The sequence below is a fragment of the Carassius gibelio genome, chromosome A11, assembly GCF_023724105.1.
Source record: "Carassius gibelio isolate Cgi1373 ecotype wild population from Czech Republic chromosome A11, carGib1.2-hapl.c, whole genome shotgun sequence".
In the NCBI taxonomy this organism is placed as follows: Eukaryota; Metazoa; Chordata; class Actinopteri; order Cypriniformes; family Cyprinidae; genus Carassius; species Carassius gibelio.
In genome coordinates, this window is record NC_068381.1 from 14,743,548 (window position 1) to 14,753,187 (window position 9,640).

The 9,640-nt window shown below is 35.9% G+C and overlaps 2 protein-coding genes across 3 annotated transcripts; one reads left to right on the forward strand and one right to left on the reverse strand.

The window, feature by feature from the left end:
* Positions 1–901: 901 nt before the first annotated feature.
* On the reverse strand, positions 902–5,750 carry LOC128022437 (transcriptional adapter 3). Of its 2 annotated transcripts, none has more exons than XM_052610027.1 (9): positions 5,627–5,750; positions 4,784–5,018; positions 4,454–4,704; positions 3,600–3,705; positions 3,347–3,479; positions 3,145–3,248; positions 2,946–3,046; positions 1,831–2,022; positions 902–1,537 (listed from the first exon to the last, which is right to left on the reverse strand). In XM_052610027.1, exons 1-9 carry the CDS (start codon positions 5,641–5,643, stop codon positions 1,345–1,347), a joined length of 1,332 nt encoding a protein of 443 aa, XP_052465987.1. In that variant the 5' UTR covers positions 5,644–5,750; the 3' UTR covers positions 902–1,344. The 2 variants fall into 2 exon arrangements, with proteins under 2 accessions (XP_052465987.1, XP_052465988.1); XM_052610028.1 differs by lacking the exon at positions 5,627–5,750 and adding an exon at positions 5,401–5,606.
* Positions 5,751–6,229: 479 nt separating this feature from the next.
* On the forward strand, positions 6,230–8,851 carry LOC128022439 (actin-related protein 2/3 complex subunit 4). The gene is made up of 6 exons (XM_052610031.1): positions 6,230–6,379; positions 6,887–7,005; positions 7,108–7,219; positions 7,302–7,397; positions 7,996–8,166; positions 8,268–8,851. The coding sequence occupies exons 1-6, from the start codon at positions 6,377–6,379 to the stop codon at positions 8,271–8,273; spliced, it is 507 nt and encodes a 168-aa protein (XP_052465991.1). The 5' UTR covers positions 6,230–6,376; the 3' UTR covers positions 8,274–8,851.
* The last annotated feature ends 789 nt before the right edge of the window (positions 8,852–9,640 follow it).

The following is a 9,640-nucleotide window of genomic DNA, read 5'->3' on the forward strand; positions in this document are numbered from 1 at the left end:
TTTAAAATGCATATATTCTTATTATTTTTATCCACAAATGCAAAAAAACTTCTTATTTTAAAATAGAATTAGGTCAGTACCTTTAAAATTAACCAGAAATGACAAAGCTGTAAATTTACTGTACATTACAGCAAAGCCTTCAAGCTGTCTCCTTTGATTAGTTGATTTACAAAACACAACATTTATGCTATTTGCTTGGCAAGATGCTGAAACATAAATATATTAATAAAAAGAACAAAGGAAAAGGAAAATATAAATTTGTATTTTTATTATATGTATATTTTAAATATTCATGTTTATCTTAGTATTTGATTTAATTTGCCATGATGGGTTTACTTAGTTAGCTTTGGTTGTGTTCATTGTTTTTTTTTTGTTTTTTTTACGCACCAGTACATTTCTGCCAATCGGTTCTTTCAAACAGTTTGAAAAACGTTTGCGTTAGAATGTAAAACGTCATCGCCCGGCCTCCTGTCAAGACAGCCCTCACAACACTTCAAATCAAATCTTTGCATACAGAAGAGAAATTAGATGACGAACACCAGTCTATTATTAATTTATCAAATTTTGTTTTTATTTTCAAACACAAAAAAGTTCACAAAATGTCAGAATCATACAACTAAATTAAACATGGACAAATAAATGACAACATGGATTTATAATCTCGATATTACCAATGTACAATGCCTTTATAAAAACTTTTATTTACTTTCAATCGTATAAAAACTCAAAATACTGTGTTCTTGCTCTACCCCATGTAGTAACAAAAGTCTATCTACAACACTACGAGAATAAATAGTTCACCCACATCATTTCCTCACCCTCATGTTGTTCCTCTATGACCTTCTTTCTTTCTTTGGAACATAAAAGAAGAAATGCCTGTGTTTTTATCCATGCAATGGCCAAAACTATTCAGTGACCAACATTCTTCAAAATATCTTCTTTTATGCTCAACAGAATAAAGTCAGTGATACTGGATCAGAACGACAAAGTTTCATTTTAGGGTCAATTATTCCTTTAACCATTTCAAACCATTGTGTTTATCAGTTGCATTTGGGAGCTGTACAGAAATGCCAAAAAAAAAAAAAGAAAGAGTAAACTCAAAGTGCCATACATCTGGCATCAACAATGTCAATTCAGTGGCACATGAATCCCATAGTGTCTAACATTTATCACAACTAGTCATGTCATGCATTACTTTGGACAACGTAACCAAACGTATGAACATTATATTAAATGTTTGTTTACATGTTCTTCAGGTTCTCTGGATGTTGAAGCTGTCTTTATGAAGTGTCCATAGATAAACATAAAAAAAAAAAAAAAACACATTATAGCTGCCGGTCATATTTATCCATCTAAGAGTTTGAGAATGCTTTCTCTCTCTTTCAAAGCTTTCCAGGCCTGATCTTTCTCTTTTTTAGTTGGCGTGCGTTTCTTTTGCCTGGCTGCCATGATGCGACGGAAGGCCTCCATAACCTCGTTGTCAGCCACTCGAACCCGCTGTCGAAGCTCCTGTTTCCGCATCTCTTCCCGTGCCAACCTGCAGGAACAGGGTGAAAAGTTAAGATTTGACTCCCCCTAACTCACACGAAGCCTAGTGTCTAACAAAGCAAACTATAACAGCAGATATATATATATATCTGCTGTTATAGTTAGCTTAGAGGGGACATGGGTACATCTAAAAATACACACTCGATCTGACTAAAACTATAGAAAAGAAAATCATAACTTGTCACATCAAGCTGCTCCCCTCTAACTCTCTGAATGATTGCAAGCGTATCTTCATGAGCCAGAACTTTCATCTGGATCTGAGACACTTTCAGTGAGACTCACTTGAGCAGCTCCTGTTTGCGCGAGCGGTTGTGGGCAGTCAGAGCTTTGAGTTCAGCTTGTCTTTTCTGCAACTCAGCCAGCACCTCGTCTTCAGACTCTCCTCCGACACCTTGCCTCTCATCAGAGTCCAGCAGCCCCTGAGACACCAGCTCCTCTCTTATACGAGCCTCCAGAGAGCGTGTGTGAGGCACACTGGGAACAACAGAACAAGAGAAAATTACTAAAAACTGAATCGATTTACTTTATTGATGCACACATTTTTTAAATCCAAGAAAAATTGTATTTACAAAATGTCATTCCTCTGTCTGCCTCTGTCATCCTTTTGAATGATGACTACTGAATCATGTTTACCAATAGCTAGTTATCATATATTCTGCTCTACTTTTCACCATCCAATCCTGATGTATGAGATCCATGTTTTTCCCCGTTACTGAATATCCAGTTCACTCAAAAATGCATCAAATTACAGAAATAAAATGAGTTGTGAGTGCTGATTCATGTTGAATATAAAAAGTGAAAGATGGAAAAATGAAGGCTGCTAATTTAGCTAAAAATTATACAATAAAAAGTTCCTGCTTTCGACAAAGCATAACAAAATAAATCTGAATGTTTCGAGTTTCAGAATGAGTGTTGAGAGGTGTTAAAGAAAGAGTATTTTTAACTCGACATTTAGAGCTTGTGGCAAGATGCTCAAAATACAGTGCCAAAAAAAACAAACAAGTAGTTCTGGCACAACTTGATAAGCAAGAATACATTTGAAAGATCAAAAGTGACAGTGAAGATTCATAATGTTTAATAATTTATGGTGTTATAAAATTTATAATGTTAAAAAATATTTCTTTTTCAAATGAATTATATTTTTAACTTTCAATTCATCAAGAAATACTTAAAAAAAAAAAAGTATAATACATTATACACACACACACACATACATATACATATACATTTCACAATATTACTGTTTTTATTGTATTGTGGAGGTCATAAGAGATGCATTTCAAAAGCATTTAAAAATATACTTACCAACCCTTAACTTCTGAATAGTCTAAATACACAAGTAAACATCAATAACTGACTAAATCATAAGATATAACTCATATAAATAAAGGATTTACCTGAAGGCTTTACCCTGGCTACGAGGTGATGTCCCAGCCCCATCCTCCTTCCCTGGAATGTCTGGAATGGGGGAATCCTCCATAGGGGATATGATGTTTTCCTACAAACATGAAAAAGGATATGAATAAAACATAAGCTGTGCTGAATAAAGGTTGCACAATAGAAGTACTTATTTTAGCAAAATGATGAGTCACTGGCCTCAACAAGTGCTTGCAGCAGCCGCTGAGTAAGAGGGCCAAATGGACAGCCGTCCTCAGGAGGTTCATGCTGAGACTCTGATTTCTTCAGTAGGGCGTCTACATCTGCCCAAACCAGAATAATAGCAGATAAAAGATAAGACACAACAACAAATGACAATGTTGCAACTGAAATCAAGATATGTCTTAAATGGCACCGTTACCTTTAGCATCCAGTTCAGAGAGAGGACCAACCATGTTTTTTTTCTTGTCATTGGCTCTTGCCCCCTCTCTTTGCTCCTCTAACAGGTCCTCTTGAGCCCAGCGTTGGGAATAGTGCTTTCCGAGAGCTGGAATCTGCAAAGAAAACCAACAGCCATTTAACACGCACTTTTCTGTATGTAGAAATAATTAAAACAAAGGACAGAGAAAGCTGCAGTTATATGGAGCATGATCTGGTTTCTAAAAGATGTTTACCTTGTAGTATTCAGCTTCATCTTCAGGAGGTTTGAGCAGCTCTTCCAGAACTCGGATCTCTTCATTTGTAATGTCTGCACAGTAAGGCTCCACCGAAGCCCAGAATCTGTTTTACACACATATAGAACCACAGAAATGCAATATTTCAGAAGTTTGGGGCGAGTAATTTTTTTTTTTTTTTTTTTTTTTTTAAGTATCTTATGCCCAACAATTGGCATTTATTTGAACAAAAATCAGTAAAAATGTTAATGCTGTGAAATATAAAATTTCTACAGTATTACAAAAACTTATTTCCATTTGAATAAATTTAAAAATTTAATTTATTCCTATAATGGCAAAGCTGAATATTAGCAGCCATTACTCCAGTCTTTTGTGTCCGATGATCCATTTCTTCTTATATTATCAATATTAAAAATAGTGCTAGTGTTTTATGTAATTTTATTTAATAATATTCATTTTGTTTATATATATTTGTTATCTTTCTTGATATTTTTGTGGAAACCAAGATATATTTGTTTAGGATTCTTTGAAGAATGAAAAGTTCAAAAGAACAGTATTTATTTAAAAAAAAAGAAACCTTTTGAAAATGACTGTACTATAAATGTCTTTATTGTCAATTTTTCAATTTTTTTTGAAATTTCAGCCTTGGACCTGTATAAAAATGTATAAACATAAAAATGACTGGAGAATGACTGAATACTCATAACTTAACTTCTCCTCTGGAATCAATAAAGTATGAAATGAAAAAGTATAGATATTTAATTTAAACAGTTTAATTTAACATCTAGTAGTCTATATTCCTATAATAAATATACATTACGTATCACAGAACAAAACATTCAGTTGCAGCAAACCTGTTGGGAGCATCATTTTTAGGGGTGCGGGGTATATCTTGGGGGTCGACGTCGAATTCAAACTCCTGGACCTTGGTCTGTATGTTCTTAGACTTCGGTCTACCTGGCCCAGGTCCCGGACCATGACTTCCCTTTCCATCAAGCTTCTGTTTTTTGGGCTTGGAATGACGAGAAGAGGCTGCAAGATCTGGATCCTTCCCTAATTTCAGAAACCTTTTGTCCCCTTTTTTGTCCTGCCAGTCTGTAAGTATCTGTTTCAGAGAGTAAGCATGAATAATTTTAGGTATAGTCAGTAGGTGGCAGAAAGACAAATAGCAAAAGACTGCCCACCTGTCTCTGTTCTTCCAGCGCTCTGAGACGTCGACTCGCAGAGGAGAGCAGTGTTTCCAGTTCCAGCTGAAGCGTGTCCAGCTCTTCAATGCCAATGCCGTCATCTTCTGAGCGGCTGAGCACTGCTGTGTAGCGTGGACATACTTTCACATGGTCCACAGGTTTGAAATCATAGTACTTCAGAGGGGGGCAGTCCTTCAGTTCACTCATCTTCTCATTGACAAGAATCCTATGTCTGAAGAAGAAGAAGAAGAAAAAGAAAAAAAGTGTGTGTGTGTGTGTGTGTGTGTGTATGTATGTATATAAATATAAATATATATATATATATATATATATATATATATATATATATATATATATATATATAAGGGTTGTGTGATAGTGTGAGGCGTCCAAAATGGTTTGATAAATTCCTCACTATTAATGAACAACAGACTGTAAATGATTTTGCTCAGGTGGTCAAAGCAAACAGTTACTCAGAAAGAAATTGCAAACAAACCTAGAACAGATGTACTGCTATAGATGTTATTCATAAGGTTTACATATGAAAATTTTAATGTTTTATGCATTGCACCACTGTGATGTCCTTACTCTGTTATGTAATAGTGATACGATACCTGTGTGAGATAATGAGAGTAACTTAGCCACTGGAAGCTAACGGCTTCATGCTAATTCAGCTGCATGCAGTTTCAAACCACAGGAAACAGGTCGAAACATTTTTCAATAAATATGTATATAACTTGCTATGAAAAGATGTATGTCGACAATTAAATACTAGGTTAAAATATATAACACAACTGAACCCATACAGACATTTATTCATAAAATATTATCATTGTTTACCTCCAATAAAGGAGCATCCATTACTGACTAAACCATCTCAGCTTGGGGGTGGAGACAGCTCACTGCTTAAATTTTAATAACACGAATGCGTATTACAGTGGCTTTAGTATGGCCAATCTATAGTTTATAAACAAATTCTAATTGATATGTATAAACTATCTGCAAACCTGTTTTTTTATATTTCAGATAAATATCCCCACTTGGCAGTTAACATCCCCCACAAAACACCGCAGCGTTCGGAATGGTACATTCCTATCTGAAGCTCGTCCAAACAGTATAATTAAAGATTATTTCTTTTTAGAGACTTGTGTGCTATTTAAAGCCACAAAAGAGATAACGTTTATTTCAACACAGTGATATTTCTAGATCATCACCTTTTTGACTACAAGTGTATTAGACCCGTCGAGTTGTTTGCCATATAAGGAAGAAAAAGCGAATAATGGTCAGATTGCTGCTGGGCTTCACCGTAAACATAGGAACAGATGTGAACTAATAACGGTCGTTTTGGTGTTTGTATTTTTTTTCCTAATTTACACGCTTAAAATAGAACCAGAATAACTTGTATATGAATGGAAATGTATTTAATTATATACCATTCACTCATATAGATTTAAATCATGAGCATATGATAAACACTAATGCACTTCTAATAGGTATATTACGGGAGTGTGAGAACGCAATGAAGGCGTGTTTTCTGATTTCCAGGCGTGGCGTGCGGACTTCCGTCTTCCTCCACAGACCTCATATAAAATGGTAAGAGATTTACATTTCTTAAAGTTGCTGTGGTTGTTAATTTATTGTAGCGCAGGTAATCAAATGACCCGATAAGCAGCATTCGGGTAAACCATTTGCATGCGGTCAGCGAAGTGTTTTTTTTTGGCTCATTTGATCGAGTGATGTTATTTATGCTAGCTGGCTAACATCAGTGATTTTGCAGGCAAAATTCTCTTTTGGGCATTTTGAAAACAATAAATGCGCAGCACACAGCACAGATGCTATATGTAATAAATGACTCGTGTTTAATGCATTTACAACAACTGGTAGTTGTCAGTAAGTGATGTTCAAGCAGATGATTGACACCTCACCACCACAATGATTGACACGTACTCAATGGAGTGGCCAAGCACAAAACCGCTCTTCCACCCACTGACAACCATGTTCCTTTGTGCTTATGATAACTATAAGACACCTTTAAGCTCAGCTCAGTTAAGTTACATAATGAAGTGTTACTTAACTAAATATGGTGCTTTTTGTGTGTAGACGGCAACATTGCGACCCTATCTTAACGCGGTGCGCGCCACTCTTCAAGCAGCCCTGTGTCTGGAGAACTTCTCCTCTCAGGTGGTGGAGAGACACAACAAGCCTGAGGTGGAGGTTAGGTGAGGAACTCATTCACACACCCACGTCCTGCTTATGTGTTGAACATGATGTGTATATGTATGTATGTATGTATGTGTATATGTATGTATGTTACAATACAGGAGTAGCAAAGAGCTTCTGTTGCAGCCTGTGGTCATAAGCCGCAATGAGAAGGAGAAGGTCCTGATCGAGGGCTCCATAAACTCAGTGAGAGTCAGCATCGCTGTCAAGCAGGTACGTAGTTTAGGATGACCTGTGTAAGATCGATTTGTTGTTCTTGCTTTTATCTTCTAAAGACATTTCCTGCTTTTCTCAGGCTGATGAGATCGAGAAGATCCTGTGCCATAAATTTATGAGGTTCATGATGATGCGAGCGGAGAACTTCTTCATCCTGCGGAGGAAACCTGTTGAGGTGAGCTCCGTCGTGAAGAATTACCAAGGCATGAAAAGAGAGATGTAATTCATCCAACCAGAGATGCATCAGTGATGGGAGAAACAAAGTTTTTTGAAACTGTGAATCATTTGAATTAATAGCTTTGCAAAATGATTCACTTTTATGAAGCACTCAAAACACCACACCACACGCTGGGCGAAATAGTGTAAATGCAGCCCACACATGCATAAAAACACCTTTTACAAACCAATTGCAAATGTTTTATTGAATGTGTAATCAGCTAAATGCAATTAACAAATCATCTTATACCATTAAATAAGAAGTGCCTGTATAATAGGTGTAACTGTATTAATTTGTAGGTATTTTTTAGCCGGGCTAAATGAGTTAACACCGTTCCAGAGTAGATACATTAGTGTTAAGAAAACTATGATTAAATATTCATTTTATAATAGAAGAAGAGGGGATTGGAAATCAACTCCTTCAGGACTAAGGGGGAAAAAAAGAATGTTTACGTGATAAACCTTAATGGTTTGAAATGCATAGCTGAATGATGGTGTGCATGTGAAGCATCTAAACTGTTAACATGTTTTCTCAATTCCTCTTTTGTGCTTTTCAGGGCTATGACATCAGCTTCCTCATCACCAACTTCCACACGGAACAGATGTATAAACACAAGCTGGTGGACTTTGTTATCCATTTCATGGAGGAGATCGACAAGGAGATCAGTGAGATGAAGCTGTCGGTCAACGCTCGGGCCCGAATTGTCGCAGAGGAATTCCTCAAGAACGTATGTTTGAGATGTTGCATTTCTATCCTTTTTACAGAGAAGTCTAAACGAAAAGTCATTTTTTTTTAACTCAACTCCTTTTCTATATATTTTTTGTTTAGTTCTGAGGATCCTTCTCTACATTCCTATTACCCACCAGAGATTGGTGTTGCTTTGGTTCTTGCGGATAAAAACTTCCAAAAAATCTCCACAGAGCAAAGGGGAAAGAGTTTAAAAGTTAGCAACCGAGCAAGACGATCTACAGGAACAACTGGCCAGTCCTGCAGCACTATATGCACTCCCCTTCACCTTCTGTTCAAGGTGCTCCTTGTGCCCATGGATATTAACAATTGTACATTTAGTCAAGAATTTATTACTATTGTTTTCTGTTGTTAGGGAAAAAAGAAAACACACAGTCAAGGCAGGTCCTTCAAAGTATTACCTGTAATTAATATTGATGGGCACAGGAATATTGTTGTTGGACTGTATTTTTTTTTTTCTGTTATCTTTTATATACATGTACTCACATGCTTTCATTTTTGTTACAATGGGGGAAAAAAAGGAATCAATTAAATGTTAAAGAGATCATGAGAGAGTAAAAAAAGAAAATGGGTGTTTATATTTTGGCACTGTCAATCTCCAATATTATAACATTACAAAAACCTGTGTGAAAGAAATTCAATAAAAATATATTGTGCTTTCTTTACCCTGTGGGATTTATTTCCAAATTGCATTTTTTCCTCATTTTCTAAATTGCACTTTTTCCTGAGTTTTTACTACTCTTTTTGATTGTGCATTTCTATGCAGTTTTAGTGAGTTCTTTTTATTTATCTGATTTTCTTATTTATCTGAAACGTGTATTGAGCCAAGTTATAACATTGCCAGGTCAGTTGTGTTACTTGTGCACTCTGTGCATAAAATTTGATGAATCATAAAGCTAGACTGAGTACAGAAGTGGATATTGATCTTGCTAGGTAATCAATGGAAAAGTCCTTTTGTGATCCATCATTTTGAGCATCATGTCTTGAAAAGATGGGTAACAGTGGATATTCTGATAGTTCAGAAGTAGTGAATTGTATTTAAACTGTGCCTTCAGCTTTACTCTAGTAGTAGTATCAGTGCAGTGTATTACATTTTTTTTTTTTTTTTAAGGAATAGCTGATCATGGTGTTTACGGCTAATTAATAATTACAGCCAGGTCTATTGGAGCAGGGCTGGAACTGAAGTCTACAGGACAGTAGATCTCCAGGAGCAGGGTTGAAGACTCCTGCTCTAAAGCAATACAAGCCTCAATACGTGCTTCACTGAAAGCTGCCAAATTTCTCGACACACGCTCCAAAGCCTTGGCACAGAACGTAACATCAATAGTGACACATCTTTTGAACTTTAAACTGAAGTACTTTTGATCTTATACATTTCAAATATCCCTAACCCTAACTCAATATTTATATTGTTTAAAATATATAAACTAATAATTAATTGTAATAAATGTGAT

Excerpts from the sequence above, each read along its gene's own strand:
- LOC128022437 (XM_052610027.1), bottom strand. Across the intron at positions 3,480-3,599 it reads ATGAAGCTGAATACTACAAG|ATTCCAGCTCTCGGAAAGCA; the intron begins GTAAACATCTTT and ends TTTTCTTTGCAG. Across the intron at positions 1,538-1,830 it reads CGCAAACAGGAGCTGCTCAA|GTTGGCACGGGAAGAGATGC; the intron begins GTGAGTCTCACT and ends CTGTTCCTGCAG.
- LOC128022439 (XM_052610031.1), top strand. Across the intron at positions 7,006-7,107 it reads AAGCCTGAGGTGGAGGTTAG|GAGTAGCAAAGAGCTTCTGT; the intron begins GTGAGGAACTCA and ends GTTACAATACAG. Across the intron at positions 7,398-7,995 it reads TGCGGAGGAAACCTGTTGAG|GGCTATGACATCAGCTTCCT; the intron begins GTGAGCTCCGTC and ends TGTGCTTTTCAG.